The 21,287-nt window shown below is 40.9% G+C and overlaps 1 protein-coding gene across 3 annotated transcripts in view; it reads left to right on the forward strand.

Moving 5' to 3' along the window:
* The window catches only part of KCNH5 (potassium voltage-gated channel subfamily H member 5), a 250,681-nt gene that overhangs the window by 90,990 nt on the left and 138,404 nt on the right, over positions 1 to 21,287 (forward strand). For all 3 annotated transcript variants that reach the window (XM_066189005.1, XM_066189003.1, XM_066189004.1), the window contains 2 exons: positions 7,386 to 7,585; positions 19,027 to 19,279. In XM_066189005.1, coding sequence (XP_066045102.1) covers positions 7,386 to 7,585; positions 19,027 to 19,279 — 453 coding nt within the window. The remainder of the gene's footprint in view (positions 1 to 7,385; positions 7,586 to 19,026; positions 19,280 to 21,287) is intronic.

Raw genomic sequence — 21,287 nt, forward strand, 5'->3', positions numbered from 1 at the left:
TATTTTCAGACAGATATTGTATAAATATCTCACTGTTATGGTAACAGGTGTGTTTACCACATTGCTCAGGGCTGTACATGGCTGGTATTTTATAGCTGGACTAATTCTTTAATTTGTCCAAAATCCATTCTTGTTATTTGTGCTGAGATAAAACCGAACACTTAATTAAATGAATAAGCAAAATTGGATTTGAAAGAACTAGAAAGAATGAGCAAATTAGAAGACTCAAAGGAAAATTTGCAGCTGGAGAAATTCTGGGCCCATTGATATTGTATGTTCACCTTTACACTGTATATGTGTATTTATGAGTATCTAAACCACACCAGCACATAGATTTATACAGCACAAACTTCTGCACTGGCATACAGATAAAAAAAGGACCTAGGAGCAGAGAGCTGGAGGCATCTTTTCATACAGTGCAGTACTTTGAAGGTGTGTTTACGAATTTTCCATTGTATTTTAACAAGACAGGCAATTTAGGTGGTGTCCCTCAGTGTGCGAGTGATGTTCTGGCATCCCGCCTCCAGCAACATTGCTATCCTGAGTTCATCTTAATGTGACAAGAACTTGGTGTCCCACTAAAAAAAAAAAAAATTCCTTTAAAAGCATTAAAGGGGGGGGAGGGGGGAAGTCAGCAAGAGAAAAAAGCCTCGCGGCTCAAATCCAGCAAAGAGCTGTAAAGTCTTTTCACACAGGGATACTGACAGCTGCCAACTTTGCTCAGGGAGCTTTATTTTTGAGATGTTCCCTTTGGTTCCTGTGCTGCAGTTCAGTAGTGCTGGAGACCCTTTGTGTCCTGTGCCTGTTATCGGTGACAGTTTTGACACACCGGGGCACAGTGAGGGAGGCACAGGATGGTTTTGATCCCTGGGTCTTAGTTCTGGACAGTAACAAGGGTAAGGACAGCACTCTGGGATTTTTTTTTTTTTTTTGGTGGAGAAAGGAAAGAGAAAGATTTATGTGTTAGGTGGATGATTGTCTGACAGACACAATTCAGCTTTTTCTGAAATACTGGAGAGATTTGCATGGAAATGAGGCAATGTTGGAGATAATATTCAAAATGGACAAAATGATAAATTAGGAAAGAGCAAAGTGTGCTAGAGGCATAGAAGTTGCTGGAATTAATGGTGAACATAATTCTCATGAACTTTGGTTAACTTCTGCTTCTCTACTTTCCTTCTGCACCCACTGTAATTCCTTTAGGGAAGTGATTGTGTTTTATTTAACATTTACCTTTGCACAGGACTTTGTGCAGCTTGTGAAATGCTGTTTGGCAAGGAGGTGATGGGTTTTTGAAGAAACAGGAATGATGAAGCATCATTATAAGAAATGGTTTCACTCATTTCAGTAGTTAATTCTTACCTGTATTTCTATCATACTGTTCTGATAAATGGAAAGTTAAATATTCCTGCCCCAACTGTTACCATCAAAAGCTGTGACCCATTATACCCAACTTCCACTGCATATGAAATGTGTAAAAGAAGCCCTAATAAGCCTCTTAATTCAGAGCTCTTAGAGGAAACGATTCTAGAATTAAGGCCTTTTCACTGCAAAACAAGGATTTTTCCAGCAAAGTGATGCTTTTACCATTTAGTTAACACAGGGTACTGCTGTTTGCCCTGCTGCCTGTTGTGGTGTAATTGCCACCATTTTTCAGGCTTCCTGTATGTTGCTTAACACCCTTGACTAATGTGATGAGGAAGAAGCAGACCCTGGCAATCCCAAGATGTGTAAAGCTTTCCAATGTAAAGAAATGAAGGAAATTCAATCCAAATACCAACAGGAATCCCCCTGAGCCTGTGCAGGGCTCTCTTTCTGATGGCTGGCGCTGTTTGTCAGGTGAAGGAACAAAGTAATCTAATAACATGAGGTGGCTGTGGAAGGGGATGTTGAGCAGGGAATGTGTGTGCAAACTGATCTGAAGCTGCTTAGCATCAGACTTTTCCCCCAAATTTACCCTAAACCAGGTCAGGGCCCTTGGCCCCCCATCCTCAGGTGGTTGAAATGAGGAATTTTGTTGTCTGTGCTGCTGAATAACCTTAGCCAGCTCCAGCTCTTGTCCATCACTGCCACAGGACTGGAAGCCAAACCCACTGATAGCTGTGGACAGTGGTATCTTTAGTTTAAGGCTGTGTTTTGCAAGTGTTTCAGCCAGTCTTGGCTTGCAGCTCTGTACAAAAGTGCAGGTGGTCAGGTCATCACATGGTGGCGAGGCACTGGAGCTTTAAAGTAAGTATTTTCCATTAGCTGAGTGTGCTCATGAAAAAAAAAAAAACAGCTCCCAGTTTCACCATTTAAAGATTAGTGACCCACCATTCATGTGCAGTTGAAAGCCTTCATTTTGATATGAATTCATGTATAAGGAATTCCAAATGCCCAACTTCCTCCAAAGCAGCTGTCCTTCTCTTCTGTGCAGGGTCCCCTGCAAGGGGAAGAACAGTGAGTGTGAGTTCCTTCAGTTTACCACCGATAATCATCTAATTTACATAATAATTTAGTTCTTGTCAAGCAAATATCAATGTTAGCAGGGGATTTTACAGGCTGATCTTTATTGTCACTATCCTCTTAATTTAGGATTTGCATTACTGTAGTATCAGGAAGCTGCTGGGCCAGGAAAGCAGGGATGAATGTCAGCTGGACCCAGGGAGGAGCTGTGCACCTTGAGTGACTGCAGAGTGGGATGTAGGAATGCCACCAGCCCCCTGCAGGGACAATGCAGGACACACAGCTGGGAGTGCCAGGCTGGTGGTGGAATCTGACTCTGAAGTCGTGGTGGGCTTTTAACCAGACACAACTGGGTGTTTTCAGCAGTCAGATGCTTTTGGTGAGGGGTTCAGAGCTGAATTTCATTGCTGGATCCAGACCTTTGCCCATTAGCTTCTCCTCTGCAAACTGAGTGTGACAATGCACTGTTGGGGCTTATAGGAGGATAAGCACATTGGGTGATGTGTCATGGGACAATGCAGTGATCTGGCTACAGGGGAGGAAAGTTTTGCTTTTTTTTTTTGTTTTTGCTTTGGATGATTTTGGAAGAAAAATGTGAAAGTATGCTCTGGGTGTTGGCATCTCCCTGCAAATGGGGGAAAACAGTGATTGAACACTGATGTAAAACATTGCTGGGATGGGGGCCAGTATTTTAACAGCAAAATATTTAGTGTGGACAAGGATTCAGAATCAAGGGTGGGCTTTTGAAGAGCCATAAAACCACAGGGCTGTGTTGGTGCTTTCACTGGCACAGCTGGCAGACAGGAGTGTCCCTGAGGGGGAGAGGTGGGAGGCTGGGGCTGGCATCAAAGAAGTGCTACAAAACAGTGATGGAGGAGGGGGCTTAGGAGGATTATTTTCTCCCAAGTAGTAACTTGGTTGAAATGTGTTGGTGGATTTGAGGAAAGCTATTTCTGTTAGGAAAGTGGCAGCTTTTTTGCTGCTGCAGCATCTCAGCGAGGCTGTTTGACGTAGGAGATGGCCACTGCCTGGTGTTGCACCAAACAGTGCCTGCAAACATTTTGCAGTCTGAGCAGATGTATCAAGGTGAGGTGGGAAGAAATAACAGAAAACTGCTCAGCTTCGAAAATCATTATTCAGATTTTTGGGTACTGGGTTTCTCTCTGTTTGTATTTAGTGAATTGTAGTGGTTTGACACTGTGTGGATGCCAGACACCCACCTTGGTGTCTGCATAGCTGTTCCTGTCACATATTCTCACCCTGCTCTTCTGTGCCTGCAGTTACACCTGCACAGTACATTTTTTTCTTATTATTCTTAAATATGATATCACAGAGGTGTTACCATCATTTCTAATTGCCTCAGCCGGTGGCACATCTGTCCTGGAGCTGCCTGGCCTTGGCTCTGCTGGGCATGGAGGAAGCTTCCAGAAGCTTCTCACAGAAGCCACCCTCTCAGTACCAAAATTAGTCCGTGTAAACCCAATACAGAAATGTATACTGGAGTTTTTATTGATTCTCTCCTGTATGATAGAACTTTAATAATACTTATCTAAAAATCTTGCAGGAATAGCTAATATCAGAAATTAGTTGAAGAAGAAGTCGCAGCTAGCCTCAACATGCAGAAATGAAAATCTGTATTTGTCCTCACAGAATTATTTAAGTTGGAAAAAACCTCTATGGTCGTTGAGTCCAACCATTAACCCAGCACTGCCCAGCCCACCACTAAACCACGTCCCCAAGTACCACGTCTGTGTGTCTTTTAAATCCCTTCAAGGATGGTGACTCCACCACTGCCCTGGGCAGCCTGTTCCCCTGCTGGACACTCCTTCAGTGAAGAATTTTTTCCTACTCGCAAATCTAACCCTCCCTTGGCACAATTTGAGGCCGTTTCCACTTGTCTTGTCACTTGATATTTGGGAGAAGAGGCGGGTACCCCCTTGCTAATCTTCTTTACAATTGCAGTTTAGAGGAACATTGTATATGCTTGGATTAATACTACTCCAGTGTAGAGCAGGATGTAAGGAAACGCAGATCTCTCAATTAAGCCTTCAGTTCCTTAAGACAGATGTTCCTATCTGGATGTATTTAGCATACGGTCAGGAAAATAAGAGATCTGAAATGCTTTGGGATTATTTAGGTAACTCTGAGTCATTTTTTTTCCCAGAAAGTTCCTTATTTTTAAATAGGCTAAAACATTTATGTAACACCATTGCTAAATCATTCAGAAATGTTGTAGAAGTAGAATAGAAGTAGAAATATAGTAACAGATTTTATATGTGAAAGTATATAGTACTTGGGTTCTTGTATGTAATTTTGGGGAGATTTTGGGAGAGTAAAAAGAGTAAAAATAGAAACTACAATTACAGTTGGACCACTTACCTCACCTTTAGGACTGGGAAAAAATATTTCTGCATCATTACATCAAATTTATCTGTATAAAATTTAGTGAAAACTGTTCCAGATTTACACACATAGTACAATTGAGTTAATGAGCATTGCATGACTGTAGGAACATAACAGGAAATGTTTGGAGAAATTGAAGTCATTAAAGAGCAGGTGAATAAATGCAGTTTGACCTAAGCCTTTCATGAAACTGCGTAATTTCACCTTCAACCTCATCTCTCCTGTTTATTGTAAACTGAGAGACTAAATTAAAACTATTTAAGTGTATGAATAACTTTGGAGATTTCTTTAGATGTTGTCTGAACACTTTTACTGTGGAGAGAGGCACAGCATTTTATTTTCTTTCAGAACCTTTTGCAAGTGTTTTTTACTGCCAATTTCACCTGCCAAAAATAATTAAAATACAGCAAAATGAAATGCCCTTGGTAGCACTCATCTGCCTTTGTTTTTTTATAGGTGAGAGGTAAGACTCACACTTGTCACTTCAATATTTGCTCATTAAGTAGAGATTCTCTGAGATATCTTCACTTGCTAATTATGGACAATATGGGTTATTGATGGAGAGCATTAACCCTTTGAAGGTGACAGCAGCATTAGCTGCTTGTCAGCATCTCCAAACTTTTGTTGCATACCTAAACCTGCAAAACAATAAAAATCAACTTTTGATAAATTACTTCCTTTTCTAGTTATTACATGGAAAACAGTGATGGGGAGAGGATTTACAGAGAGAGATAAATTAAGAAAAATCTTCTGTCCCCCCAAAACCTGCAAACCACCCTCAGCAGCTTCTGGTGTGGGCATGGGGGAGCACCACAAGGGACCAGAGCCTTTTAGGCACAGCTCCAAAGTTGTGAAGATCCAAGTAGGTTCCCTTTAAGTCTTTGCCAAAGATCCCCCATGCAGTCACCTGTGAGAGGAGTGGAGCATTTGGATGAAGTCAACCATTTTTACCATTTCCAGTTCTAAAGGAGGGCTTTGGTTTCCAACAGGGAGATAATGCTGAGTTTGCCTGCGCAGACTCCACAGCCTGGTGGATTCTGGCTTGCTGAGATTTTGCTGGATGGTGTCTACAGGGATTTGGTGTGCTTGATCCAATGATTTATTCTACCCTTAATTTCTTGAAGAAACCTTATTTTTTAAGTACAACTTTTCCAGGACCCTATACTATGAGACACAGGACTAGAATTTCTTCTCTGGCCATATATTTTTCTACAAATCCTCTCTGCTAAGAGGAGGTGATAGGTGCCAGTTGCTTCAGACCGACTGTTTTCACCATGGCATTCTTAGCTGTTTCCAACCTGGCAGGTGTCACAGTTGAATCTTTTTGTTCAAGCCTTACAGGACATATTTTCAATCAGCCTGTGTCCTCTGGGTAGGTCTGCATGGCCAGTTGGGTTGTAGGCATTGGATTTATAGATGCTGTCTAGCTGTAGTTACAGGTTGTAGAAATTCTGCTCCTGCAGAAAGACAGCATTTTGGGGGCAATTAGGGCTCCTCTATACATTTATAAAGACTTGCAGTAGCATCTAGCATCAGAGATATTTATGCCCTCACATACCTGATGAGATGAGTGCATGATAAATCAGCAACTGTTCAGAAGGATGGAGGATGTTGCACTTAAGAGAAGTGATATTTCATCAGGTTTGTCCTGCTGCAAAAGTCCAAAAGAGCAGAGAAAGCTAAAGAAAGAAAAAAGTTATGCGGCATTCATCCATCTAAACTTTTTCATAATCCATATACTTGTACTCTTAAGTGTTGATATATGTTCGAATGGATACAGAAGTGTAGAAAATCTTTCTGTAGCTTGCAGATATGATGCAGCAATCAGAAAAGCAAGGAAGAAAACCTGCCCTTGCAACATCACACAGACTGTTATTCTGCTGTGTTTTCTTAAACAGAAATCTTGTGTTCATTTGTGCTACACATTGTGTGACCTAGTTTGGTGTGATCCTGTATTTGTGATGAACTTCGACATCTGATTTCTACCTGGACATATCAAAAGCACTGTGTGAAATGGAAGTACAATACTTCTATTTGCTAGGTGTTAGGCGAGCACCATGTTTCTTTAAAAATGCCACCTCTCGCATAGGGATGATGTACAGTAGTAAATTGGTGGGAAACAAAGTGAGATTTCTGGAATGAGGTAGGAATGGGTTGTGTAAAGGAAAGACATTATGCATTGAGTGATGGAAGGCATTTTTTCCTTTCACAGTGGCTTATTTCTTACCATTTGTAGGCTGCAGTTGTTTTTTTAAAAAGGCAATGTGGAAATACATACCTGAATTCTGCTATAAAGTACCTCCGAGCAAAGATTATTAGAAATTACAGGCACATTTCTGTGTATTTGATAGTGTCAAAAACAGACGTAGTGGAGCACACTGGTGTTATGAGATACCAGAATATTTCTCTTTTCTGAAAAGTCTGTAATGTCTAATGTAACAATGTAGAACACAAAATTCTCTGACATTATCCTTGAATTATGATTAGCATTTACTAGAGCACACATATTAATTTTCATCTTTTTTTTTTTCCCCCAGCTCTTCTTTATGCAACTATTTTTGGAAATGTCACCACCATTTTCCAGCAAATGTATGCCAACACCAACCGGTACCATGAGATGCTGAACAACGTGAGGGATTTCCTAAAATTATATCAAGTCCCAAAAGGCCTTAGTGAAAGAGTCATGGATTACATTGTCTCAACCTGGTCCATGTCTAAAGGAATTGACACAGAAAAGGTATGAGCACCCGAGGTAACAGTTTAGAGAGCTAAAGTTTGTGTCCATTGTGTGGTTTCTCAGAAAGTGGATTTAGAGCAGCTTATAATTTACTAACAAATTCTTAACTGCATGCTATGTCTTTATTATGTTTGTGTTTGGAAAAAAAACTGGTTGTTTATAAAATGGACTGTTTTGCTGCTTTGAATGTACGCCTTTATTTTTCATTGTGGTAAATGTTTTCTGCTTTCCAGTCTTAGTTGTCTAAATACTAAATAATTTTAGCGTACTTAACTATTGAAATCAATGGGAAATTGGTCTTCAAATTAGCCCAAGAACATAATTCGGTGTCTAAACTACATCTGTATTATCCCGAGAATTATTGGCATCTGTGCATTACAATTAAATGAGTTTGATTGGGTTGGACCTTTTGCTAATGCCCAGGACATTGGTGTATCCATCGGCATAATTAGTACAGGATTTAATGGCAGTAGAGATTGATCTCCCCGAGCTCAGATCTGTGGACTGGCACTTCAGGCCTTTGGGAGGGAGGTACAGAGAATGTGGTGCTGTTGGCATCCATGCCAGGGTGGAAGTCCTACAGGACTTTAGCCCTCAGAAGGGACTGATCATTTAGGTTTCTTCAAAGGCTGGCTTAAGAAGGTCATCTCTTAAGAGCTCTCTTTCTTCATTGCATGTGCTGAGAGTCTGTCCAGCCTTGGATATTTCAGAGAGCTGAGTCAGATGAGAGAAGGGTTCCACCTGCAATGCCTTGAACATAAGGCAAGATAAAACAGTTTTAGGTGCAGATTTTTGTTCAGCGAGGATCAACAATGCTCCTGTGGCTCCTGTGGACCTAGTACATGTCAGTTTAAATTAGGCATTCAAGCTCCAGTATCCATGATTTCCCTCCTAAGGACTTAAAGGCCAAGGGTCCAAAGGAGTTAAGGAAGAGTCATGACAGATGACAGATGACTCTTGAAATGTGCTTGCAGAGCTTTTAAGTTCTTTCTTCAGTTGAATCTCTGGTGCAACATGGGAGGGTGATGCTGATTGTTCAGGTGTGCCAGGATGAAGTCTCTGCACCGAAAAATTTAGTCTTACATCATGCTGATGCAACACCAGTTCTTTTATTTATCATCTGCTGTGAAATTCAGTTTACCACCACAAATACAACTACTTTAAGTGGCAAAAATCTTTATTTCTTTGATTCTTGTGCTTCAGTATGCCACATTCTTTAACATGTTAACTTCTTATACACTAATACCCTAACTTCCTAATTCTGATTCACACATGTTAAAAGTGAGCTTTTCTATTCCAAACTACTGTAAATGCATTCAGCCCCATTGTATTAACTTCAAACTACATGGAAATTGAACTCCCGTTTGCATTTATCTCCTTGCAGTTAAGCCAGAGTCCTGTGTTACTCCACTTGAGTTTCATTAGATTTTAATGATGCTTTGCAGTTAATTAGGAGAACCTATGCTTTAATTACTGAAATTTCCTACCATAGTTTCCGCATGTCCGGTTTTATAGATGATAAAAACGCAGTTAGAGCCATAATCTCCGACTCATGGCAAGCATTGTTCTCTGGTCTGCAAGATGGAGTGGCTGCTTAGCTAGATAATTAATTTACCTGTAAAATCTGTGACTTAGATTTTTTTAACAATTTTCCCCTGGTGAAGACTTGCCTAAACGTAGGCCTGGATCCCAACCCAGTTTAAATCAGTGGAAGGATTTCAGGAACCTCTGCACCTGGACATCAGTAGCTGCAGCTAATCGAGCTTCCCAGAAAAACCCATGGTACAGAAGAACAGAGACAAGAGAAATGTAAGAACTTGAGCACCGGGTTGGATATTTTGGTATTTTGTGTCCCTTACAGCCTGCAAGTCTGCAAAAGCAACAGCTCCAGTGGCTTGTAGTGCCTGCACAGGGCATCCTAGGGTCTGTATGAGGGCAAGGATCAGGCAGTTTGCTTTCTGCTGCAAAAACCTTGCCTTTAGCAAAAGCTTGGAAAGCTGTGTTGCAGCCAGTCTTACATTTATCTCCACTCAGGGAGGCGTTACGATGTATGTCACCCCAAAAAATGGGAAAGGGTTGTAAATTCCAGCTGAAAATAATCACAGAAACAGCAGTGGAGTCCTAGAGATTGGTCATCTAGGGTGGGTGGTTTCTCTTGCCTCAGGTCCTTCATTAACCCTTCAAGCCTTGCTGTAAGAACTCCTGCACTGAAATTACATCCATCTGCACCAAACCTAGAATAGCAGGAGGATGGGAGCAGAGGGACCCCCAAGGTACCCCGATTCATTTTTGTGGGTACAGAGGGGCCAATGGGATGCACTGCACCTGCAGCTGAGCTGTTGAGTCCAGATAGTGCTCCAGCTTGGAAGAGGGGATTATTGTTCCAGGTATTAGATTGCTTCTCTGCACTGCTTTGTCTGACAGTCTGGACCTGACTTTAGAGGTTTCTGCCAGTTTCATTTTCGAAGCTCCAGTAATGACATTCTGAGCAGTCTGTTGTGAGGATATATTTGCATCACATGATTTCCCATTTTCCTTAATTTTTATGAACTTTTCATTAAGCTTCTTATTATCCTGCAAAACACACATGTGCTCATGACACAGGATAATTACTGAGGAATTTCAGCTTTTCATTTTCCATCAGACAGATCAGACAGTTTCCATCATCCAAGGATGTTTTTCAACCTAACACACTCTATTACATCCTAAATTATTCCAAATACATCTCCATTGTCACACTGGAGTGTGCTTTGCGACATCATTTGCCCCAAATTTGTAATAAATTTTATTCAGTCACTCAGCATGTTGAAATGGCTTTGTTTTGAACTCCAGATTTAAAGAACAAGAAGGAAGAATGAGGTTTATTATATGAGTATTACACTAGGTTTCTATGGTGTTGAACGGTCCTAGCATTGCTTGGGCAAGAGTTAACACGTGTTTCTTTGATAACTAAAGCTTTTAAATTAATATGCTTGAAGTAAAAACATAAGTTTAAAACTTGATTGAAATTACTACCACTTCAGAGATGTTGATTTGTTGCCTCAAATATTTATCCCTGAAGGACGCATTCAGTGTGTAGTCCCAAAGAGGACCTTGGCCAAAACTGATGAGTCCTTACATGAGAACTGAAGGCAAAGTAGAATTTAGAGAAGGGAGGAGCCTAAGTGAAGATCTAGTCTTTTCTGCCTGGATAGCAGGATGTCCTGAGAAGAATTTAAAACCTCAGTGTGTTTTTCTTGTATGTGGAAGAGGACTTGGTCTCCCACACTGAACTGGAGGTGCTTTAAGCTCAGAATTTTGGCTTCCCTGCTCTCCTTGGGAATAGCTCATCCTCAAATCCTGCCTTCAGACAGCGTTGCTTCAGCCCGTCTCTGAGTGCTCACAAACAAGGAATTAACAATGACACTAAAAGCATTAGCATATTTATTATTATTACCTAAGGGGAAGCAAGTGGCCTCTGATCCATAATCTTAAATCACTTAAATGTGAGAGCCCTTCTCTGACAGCTGGGATGAGATATGTAATACATGGACACTCATCTCCTGGTGTAACAGTGGCTCAAACAAGATGGGATTATTTTTTTTTTTTTTAATGTTTAGTGATGCAGGTTTTGGGGTTACTCATCTAATAACGAGCAGGGTTAAAAACATGAGAAAACTGAAAAGCCTTTATGCATTAAACAGTATCTCTCATCCATCAGAACCTGGGGTTTGGTTTTTTTTTTTGTGAGAGGTATAAAAGAGGCATTACTTTCTGTGTATATGACCATTTTTAAGTAGACTAAAAAAAATCTTTTCAGTAATAATTTGCTATGTGAAACACACTGAATTCAAATATCTTAGTTTTTATTAAAATATCCAGGCAGCAAATGAGAAATTTATAGATATTTGCTCTTCTGTAAGAAATAGGTCATTATCCAGGAAAGCAGAACAACCATTAACTAACATGCAGATGTCTCAAGGTCTTATCTAATGATAACACTCTGAAATGTCTGTAAAACCCAAAGATTTTCTCATCTTGACCTCTGTGCTGTTGTATGGCTTACAATTTGCTCAGAAAGCAAATAAATAAATGTCTGTCGTTTTAACAGTAGTTTCCTTCAGAAAAGCCATAGGTTGAATGAGAAAAAAGTCATCTTATTTAGTTTCAACCTGAACATCAGTGGCAATTGTGATAATGAAAGGCAATTCCACATTGCACTGACAGAGAAGGAAATCACAGGAACATAACAGAGTATTAGAATTATTCGCTGCTGGCCCACTAAGCTTTCGTAAAGGAGATGGGTTTATGGTAAATAGACACAGGTTGTAACTTCATTAAACATTAATCTACATGAGGACAGCGCAGCTTACTCATGTTTGCTGTTAAGAAGAGCTTCAGGAGCTGTAGAAATAATTAGTGATACCCTGAGTCAACAAAGAGGAATCAGGCTGCCATTCCTGCCATGTCCCTCCGACACTGAGGGGTCTGTAAGTGCTGGCTGGATTTCCTTGTGGGTGACCAGGAACAGAAGGCTGCCAAGCTTCGTGGCCAAAGAGAACTTCCACAACATTAGCTGTGACAGCTGCACACGCTTCCCTGCTGGAAAGGGCAGGTAAAATTCCTTTGGACAAGTATTTCTGTTTTGTTGTAGAGGTTGTTGGTCATTCCTTGCAGATTGGGATGAGGGGAACAAGGAGGTGTGCCTCACCTCACAGAGATGAGGTAGGAACAGGTACAGTTGGAATCCATGGATCTCTGGAAAGTGGGATGCAGGAGAGATGCTCAGGATCTCACTGTCCTTCCCACATGTCTGTGAGCAGGGTCTGTGCACTGGTGGGGCTTTCTGTTTCTCTTTTATGGATTGTTTGCCTCCTGTATGCACTCTGCAGGACCAGGAAAGAGTATTCACAGTTATCTCTGCCTTTTGGATGTAATATCTTGGATTAATACAGAATAAATGGTGAACTTGTCATGCCTGAGGAGATGCCAGGGCTCATGAGCTTAATTCCTGGGGGAATAAATCCCTGAGTGGATGGACCAGGCAATCCCCTGAGCACTGCCACCAAAGGGATGGAGCAGACAAAGGGGCTGTCAGTTCCAGACCACATCTTGGGGAACATCTTCGCCACATCTGTTTTCATCCTTCATTTCCTTGGGTGTCTTTACATAATGCTGCATGTGAGAAAATCAAACCTCCTCCAGAAGAAGCACAAAATAAAATAGTGCGCTGAACAGTTCCAATCTTCCAAGGGTGACCTTAAGTGCCAGAAACTTTTGTGACTTGAAAAATTCTTTGATGTATGACACATTCTTTCTGATGTTTGTTTTCCTTGTTTAATCTAAAAAGCTGTTTTTAAGGCTAGATTTCCCAGTAGTGTGCTATCCCTTGCCCCATTAGAATGCTGTGCAATAATTTTGCTTGCTGAAAATATGACAACAAAACTGAGAACAGTAAAACCTTTAAATATGCAACCTTTTGGCAACCTGGGATCTACTACTTGGGGTCATCTGTGGATGTTATTAGTGGGCCACTTTTCTGTACATTAGACAGACTAGTACCCCCTGTGCTGGCGAGCCACTTGATTCCTTAAAAGACATGTTGTTGCCTCTCATCTTGCCCTGATTTTTAAATCTTTAGCCAGATTCTGTCTGTGTTGACAAAATTGAATTTAATGGACTCTACAGCCAATTTCTAGGTATTTTTAAAATGTCTCTTAACAGGTTACCCAGTTAAAAAAAACACCCAAAATAATTTTGTTACGATACCACTAAATCTATCCATTTTAATCACTGGTTCAGCTCATATATTATTAATAAGAAAACAAGCCAAACTCAGCTTAGATGTGATTTTCGGATCTCGATTTCAGGGCATTTAAATCCAAGTGACCTTGGATCTTTCTGCAATTAAAACAGAGCACACCATTGCTGCTGACATTCCGTTCTTAGTGCCAAGCTACTCAGTGATGTATTAAAGAGTACCCTAATGTGTGCAGGGTTAATTACGGCTCAGGTCCATACATCATCTTTGAGATCCTTTCAAAATTACCTGATTATTACAGAAAAATGCTGTGATTTGCCAATCAGCTGTTTTCTTACCTTTGTCTCTTTGGCCTCCATCCAGTGCCAAATGTAACACTTTTAGCCAGGCCTGAAAAAGAATTCCATACTCAAATGAGCCAAATCTTTCTAAAAATCTGAGCGACTTGGTCAGCTGCCTAGTGAGTATTGTGGGTGTTTTGGAAATAGCTGACATTGATTCTGACTGCTGAATATGTCTGAAAACCCAGAGTGGCCTTTCTCTGCAAAATAAAAAGATCTATCTATGGCCTCAAATGGGTTTGAGGTTGGAGGAGTTTATTTTCTTTATTTTCAAAGCTGGCATTTTTAGTATCTCTGATATTTATTACAGTTATTAATTTAGAAAACAGTCCTAATTATTAACCACAGAATGTCAAAGCTCTTGGCTTTGTTCTCAGTCGATATATTCCCTACTTACAACCCCCAAAATGTGGGAATCCTGTGTGCTGAAAGAGGATTGATAGCTAATGTTCATGATTCATTGGCCTCTGCCCTTTTTGTTGACAAGTCTTAAACAGATTCTGTAATACCTGCTAAGACATCCTGTAGTGTTTTCCAGCTGGGGAAGATTTTTTAACAAATACTTCAACCTGTAAACCCATCCTAAAAGGTATTGTTTGGGTGCGCTCTTAATCTGTGCAGTTTTTGTTTGGATTCATTTGCTTTTGTTTGAAATTTTTATAATCTCTGCTCCCTGTAGAGCTCTTTGAGCTGTTCAGGAAGCTTATCTTGAACTGCCTGTACATGCTGAGGAAATGGATGAGAGAGTTAAAAAAATCAGATGGAACCTCCTGAGGGGTTTAATTACCCACCCCTACAGGTCTCGAGCTGAAAAGACTGTAAGATGTTTTGTGCCAATTCCCTGTGGGTCTTCCAGAGCTGGTTCCTGCCTTTCCCAATCTCTAGCAGCAACCACAAGCCATTCTCTCACTGTCAGCATTTTCCATGTGAGATGATCTAGAGATGTTGAGTCTTTGCTTTGGGAGTCATGCTGAGGTCTGTATCAGCTGGGTGCCGGGTGATGATGATAGCAGAGCTCTGCAATTATCTTACACTGACTTTGAGGAGATTCAGTTTCCTGTGCAAAGAGGGCGAGTGATAAATACTATTCTGTGCTTTCCTTTCTCCTCCCTCAGTTTTGTAGTGGTTCAGGTCTTTGTGGGTACCTGTGTGCTGTTCAGGGAGCCTTGCTTCCTTCCTGGTGAAGTCAGAGTTTGGTACAGCCAGCAAAGATTCTCCTCTGGGTAGAATTCAGCTTTCTTCTCTGATTTTGCAGTGATAAGTAGCAGCTTCTGTTCTTTCATGCTGCCTGGACACATAGTGGAGAGCTGGCTGGGAAGTCTGTGGCTGCAGATTTATTCCGGAGCAAATTCTGTAGCAGCACAAGCACCTGTCCCCTCCAAGTGCTCCAGACCTCTCAGTTAGCAAAGCGTTGCCACCAGTGACCTGAGCACCCTGCCTGCCTTACACGCTGCAGGTTTCACTGAGAAAGGCCACAGAACCTCCAAGGAAATCTCTTCTTCAGAAATTTGTCTTGGTGGTTTTTGCTGCGCTGCTGAAAGAGCACACGGGGCAGAACCAATATCCCAGCTGAGGTTTGGTTCTGCTACCAGGATGTGTTGGAGGCATTTCCTTCACAGTGAAGAGATTGACTGAGCATTGCAGGATGTCCTCTCTCTTAACCTGAATTTTCATTTTTGCACCCATATGTGTCCATTTGTACACAGCATGGACTCAGGGACAGCCATGGTGCTACTAATTTGCATTTCTTTGGTTGCATACTGCCTTAAAAATGCTGAGATCTCAGTGAGAGCAATTCACAATGAGAATGTCCAAAGTCTTGTATTATCTGTAAGGGATCATTTTCAGTGAACATTCATCCGAATTTGAAGTGCTTATTTGAAGAGCATGCAGTAAACCCATAGCTGAATGTTGCAATTATCTATCTTTGCTCTCTTTTTTCCCTACCTATATCTACATTTTTCTATAGCAGTCAACAATGCCTTGCCAAATCTTCTAACATTAAGTATTTGTTTTACTTGTCACCTGTTTCATTCTCTGTTCTCAATGCCTATGTAGCAGGCAAGGAAACTCATATTAAGCATATTCGTTCCTGGCTACCTCTTAGATCATTACTCATTTACTGCTGATATCGTTGGTAACTGGTATCTCCATTCATCTCTGTGTGGTGATTTGTCCTTAGGAGAAGCACTTTATAATGACATCAGAAAATTCCTGAACTTTGCTAAGACTGGCTTTTCTCTGTGCAATGGAATTTTTTTTTCTGTTTCTTCATATTACAGTATGTAATGATAGATAAGCTGCTTGTGTCTAGAAAAAGAATAATTCTCTGAGTGTTCACTTTCAGTACTCTGTATTTAAGTCTGTATCTATGAGGAAATGGTATGCTGCTTTGCATCCAAGTGGCTTTTATTTATGGGGGACATAATTATTTTACATTCCAAATGAACAAAGGGTCCTGGAACATCTCAGAATCTTACACGTACAACCTCTGCAACAGTTTAATTGGTTTTTTCCTGCAGTTTGGAAGCTCAAAAGCTAAAATTTGGTTACCAGTCATGTATGAACACAAACATTTTTCTTAAGAGCAGTGTTTGAGAATTCCTAGCTCATGGCCTTGTTAAGTCAAAAGCACTTAAATTTCAGAAAGTATTAAAGGGAAATAAAAAACTTATAACCACGATTCAGGCCCAAGAGTAGATAAAAATGTTAAAAATCATCAATCCTGGTAGAAAAGAAAGCAAATTTTTTCATTAAGTTACTATTGAGATGAAGAAAGATGGCGTGTTTCTGTTTTATTGTAATGAAGACAAACTTTCTGTTTGATCCAAGAGTGAGGCTGAGGTGAAACAATCACTCTCAAAAGTAGCTTTTTTTTTTTTCTTTTTTAACTGAGAAGCTATGGTGTGCCCGTATTTTTGTTGGTAAATGGAATTACTCAAATAGACATTTGTAAAATTGACATTTGCCCCCACTAAATTATGGAAATGTGATACACAATATGGTCTATAGTGACTCAGACAAGATACTATTACTAATGCAAATGATGGCTTACAGAGAATATGCCTTGTCAAATGTGTTTAATACTATTTTTTATGATAAAATGTATTTATGCAGGGGATTTTAATGTGTTCTGTACAACATTTTGTTGCAGAAAAATATCATTAACCCAAATTGACTTACTCTGAGTAAACTAAAATAAAAAAGTAACTATGTGGTAGCTCTGGGAAGTTGGTTGTAAGTGAGAAAACCTTATGCAGGGGGAAGTTTACAAAGAGAGCCTGTGCTTCATAGTGTAAAGCAGAAAAGGCATCTTCCATCTCTCTTGTTTTTCAAGATTGAGAGGTGACCTGGTCATATTCTAAGAACACCTACATGTGGAAGAGATTTATGATTATTGCAGGTCTTTTATCTCAACAAGATCATAGATTCTCTGGCTGTTGGCTGGAAATTAAAAAAAAATCAGTTCAGAAACAATACGTTTTGAAAAAGAGAGTAGCTGTCCATTGGAAGAAATACCCTTTAGCATTTGAAACATTAAATTTAGGCCTTCTAGGCTATAATTTTACCAGGTATTCTGGGATTCATGAGAACATTTGGAGTGGAAGAGGTTAGTCCAGATGGTTACAGTGGCCCCTTCTCACCACACACTGCCACAGTACAGAGAATGGGAGAATAACTTCTATTTCTCCTTTCTGCATTCATTATGTCTTTGATCCCAAAGGAACTTTGATCTATCTAAATAAGAAAGGGACTAAATATTATTATAAAAATAGAAGTTACGTATTCTTTTGGTATTCTATGCTTTAGGAGCTTTAGTAATGCTCTGCAGTAATTTGTTTTATACCTCTCCTGCATTAAACAGAAATTAAAATCGTGGCTTGAGTTCATTAATGTGACCATTTTCCTCAAAGCTTAGTCAGGATTACCAGAGTCTCCCTCTGCTATTGTTCCATGATAGTCAACTCATTAACCCAGTGTCCCTGTCTCCTGCACTGTCTGCAGAGCAAGCTGCCAGATTAATTCCATACGGTGAGAAATTAATCAGTACTATTGATCTGCAGTCTTCTGGATATGAGACTTCCAGGGTGCTCTTAGTCTCAAGCCCTTTTCTATCATTTATCCTAGAAAAACATTAAAAGGCCTTATATGTTTCTCAGTGCAATTAGCTACTGTGAATTTTGGGGCTATAAGGATGTTAGTGTGTTTAGGAGGGTGTGCAAATATTCAACACACAGTCTACAAACCCAAGAGGACCCACAGGCTTTCACTTTCTTTCTTCAGGTGTATTTGTGTTACTGTTTCAATAGGGAAAGCTATTTAAGGTAAGAAACTAGTTGAAGATCTTACTTAATTGCTCTACAATGAAGATGCCTTCACAGTGGACAGTTCTTCACTCACCTTCACTTTACATTTCATGAGGTTTCATTTTACTTCCTTTTTATTCCAATCTCTTTGGATTTTCTAGTCTGTAAGCCCTCCTGGGCAGGTAATTCCTTGTATATCTCACTAAAACTGAGCCCTGGGTGTGTTTGGACACATGTTGGTAAGTGGTTACCTATGTCAAGGCTTCTGAAAGCTGGGTTTTCTGAGTGTGAACAAAATGTGGTGTTTTTCTGTTGTGGATGGTCTGTCTTTGCTTGTCCTCGAGCTCCTTCATCTCTGTGTGTCTGTTCTATGCTCCTGAAGGGATTGAGCATAGCAGCAGGCAGATAGTCTGGGCACCAGGTCTGGAGGGACACCCACAGACAGGACAGAGCATTTCCACCTGCAACTCTGGAAAAGGAGTGTGAAAACTGTTAGGAGTGAGCACAGCGCAACAGAACAGTCCTGTCTTCCACATCACCCTTTCAGACAAAGCGAGAACAGTAGATGGGTAGAAAAAACTACCCAAAATCAGGATCAAACTCCCACCAGAAGCTTTATGAAGTGACTGGATGGATGGATGGATGGATGGATGGATGGATGGATGGATGGATGGATGGATTTCAAGACCCCCCCCCCCACCCGCACATCATCAGACCCATCCATCCGGTTTTTTCATACAGTGGTGGCCTTGGTGTCACATCCTGTCCTAGAGTGACTTTTTAATGCTTGTATCCTTCCTTAATTGTTGTGTTTATGTTGTATATTAGCTTTTATACTTTTAAGATTAGTTTTGAGAGAGAAGGAGGGGAAAGAAGAAGAGTGTAGTTGGTAGGATTCGAACCTGAACGGGGATTGGGCTTTAGTTGGGTGAAGACTTGTTGGTAACTAGCCAGTTAAAGTCATCTACTAAGTTCTAGTTGTTACTGGTTTTGTGTCCCTACACCAGGACACATCCCCAGCTGATCATTTTTCCCATCTTTTCATTTACCCAGGTCCTCTCCATCTGCCCAAAGGACATGAGGGCAGACATCTGCGTGCACCTGAACCGGAAGGTTTTCAACGAGCACCCCGCGTTCCGGCTGGCCAGCGACGGCTGCCTGCGAGCCCTGGCCGTGGAGTTCCAGACCATCCATTGTGCCCCTGGGGACCTCATCTACCACGCTGGGGAGAGCGTGGATGCTCTCTGCTTCGTGGTCTCAGGATCCTTGGAAGTCATCCAGGACGACGAGGTGGTGGCTATTTTAGGTACTGTGATCACTGCTGGAGCGCTCGTGGCTTGTGTGTGTGTTTTCCTTTTGCTGAGGTTTGAATATTAACGAGCCTTGCCTAACATCAGCTGGGACTGCAGTTGTCATAAGATGGAGATCCTGCGTCTCCAGAGATTCTTCTCTGGAAGCAAATCCCTCCTCTTTTGTGCCATTGGGAGTGCTCCTTCTGCCCAGTAATGGCTCACTGGTCACAGCCACAGTGTCTCCTGAGCAGAAGAGAATGGCATCTGTGTGCTCGACACCTTTTAAATGGCCTGCTGGAGGAAATGCACGTTGTTTTATGTTATTCCCTCAGGAGGATTTCCACATTAACCTTCGCACTGGGATTTTCATTTGTCTGTTTTCTAGCCCAGAATAACACCTGCAAACAGTCTCTGCAAGGAGGCAAATTTTTTGCTTGCTGTGAGCTGGCTTTACAGAAAATAAAGAGTCTGATCTGACTTTGCAAAGGGATGGGGTCACACCATGTGTCAAACCACAGTCATGAGAAGTCTGAGTAACGGGGGAATTTAGGTAAATCACCCTGTCACTCCACTGTGCTGTCTGGTTTTGGGAACAAGCCCAGTATAGATCCTCATTAGCTTGTATGGGATTGGGAAAGGTGTGGCACATGGTGGGACTGAGTGGTCAGCACCGATGTGGAGGCAGGAATCCTCCTCAGAGGCAGAACTATGTGGAGTAAAAACTGGTGACTCTGCAGAAAAACTACCCAGAGCCTGTCTTGCCTGTTCTAAATAGACCCATTTACTGCAGAACCCATATCCTGATGAATATTTGCCTTCTCTTAAGCTGGAGCTGTCACTCCCTGAGGGCAAATCCAGTGGATTCCTGGTCCTAGGGCAGCTGTCAGGTCCCACTGAAGCTCTGTGCTGCTTTTTCTCTCTCAAGGTGGCTCCAGAGTGCTCCTGATGTGTTTCCCTAAAAATGTGTGTGTGCCTGGGACTGGGGTGGGATTGGGCAGTGTGTGGATGGGGCTGCATGGAAACAGCTCCCCCAGGGCATCACTTGGATTCTCCCAGCTGGAGGCTGAGCTCAGGAAAACACACATCCATGCTCTTTGGAAACACCTGCTGCACCTTTCTGTATTCTAGTTTTTGAAAAAAAGAGATTTAATGTAAGACTGAATCTGTTTCCATATTCAGATGTGAAGTCATTACGATGAAAGCTCCTAAATCAACAGTTTCCATAGGAAATTATTCCTTGTATTCCAGCTCACTGGACCATTTCATTTTTATAATTAATCTCAGTGATGATATCTTATATTTGCTTACAATTATTTAAAAAACAAAAGGCTTGAGAGGAAGTAGCAGTATTTAAACAAATAGATGGTTTTAACGATGAAAACAATAAATATGTAATTTACTGAACTGAGAGCTATCACTAAACGGATTACATGCAGAACTTGATTGCATTTATTAATGAATATTGTGAGTTAGAAATGACACAACAGTAAGAAATTTTTGTTTCTACCTTTTAGATGTATTAAATCTAGTACCTATGTTAATCCCCACTTGACCAGAGAGACTTTTAACCATATCTGGTTAAATAAATTACCTTTAATTATCAAAAGTGCCTTCAATTCTTTCATGACTCAGAGCCGTTTTCATCATGTACTACAGGGATGGGCAGAACGTGTAAATGTAACTTAAAGCAAGATAAACTGCTTCATCTAGTCCTAGAACACACTGAAGGGTTTTTTCATGCTCTCACAGATTATTTAGCAGAATAGTGAACGGAGTAATTATGGGATATTGTATTCAAAAAATTCACTCGTGGAAGAAAATCTCTCCCTGATGTAGTTGCCAAGACATTTCTAGTGGCAGCTGTGGCACCTGAAACAGCAACTGCAGATCAAAAAGTGAAAAACATAATTTTTATTGATCTGTTCTGCCTTGAGAAGCTCAAGCACAAGGAACGTGAATCTGCCTAAGGGAGAAACCGAGTTTAGAAAAACTGACTAATGGGAAAACCTCAGTACCTGCTTT

Source organism: Chamaea fasciata, unplaced genomic scaffold (genome assembly GCF_029207755.1).
Source record: "Chamaea fasciata isolate MVZ Bird 193981 ecotype frontalis unplaced genomic scaffold, bChaFas1.0.hap1 SCAF_7, whole genome shotgun sequence".
NCBI classification, from domain to species: Eukaryota; Metazoa; Chordata; class Aves; order Passeriformes; family Sylviidae; genus Chamaea; species Chamaea fasciata.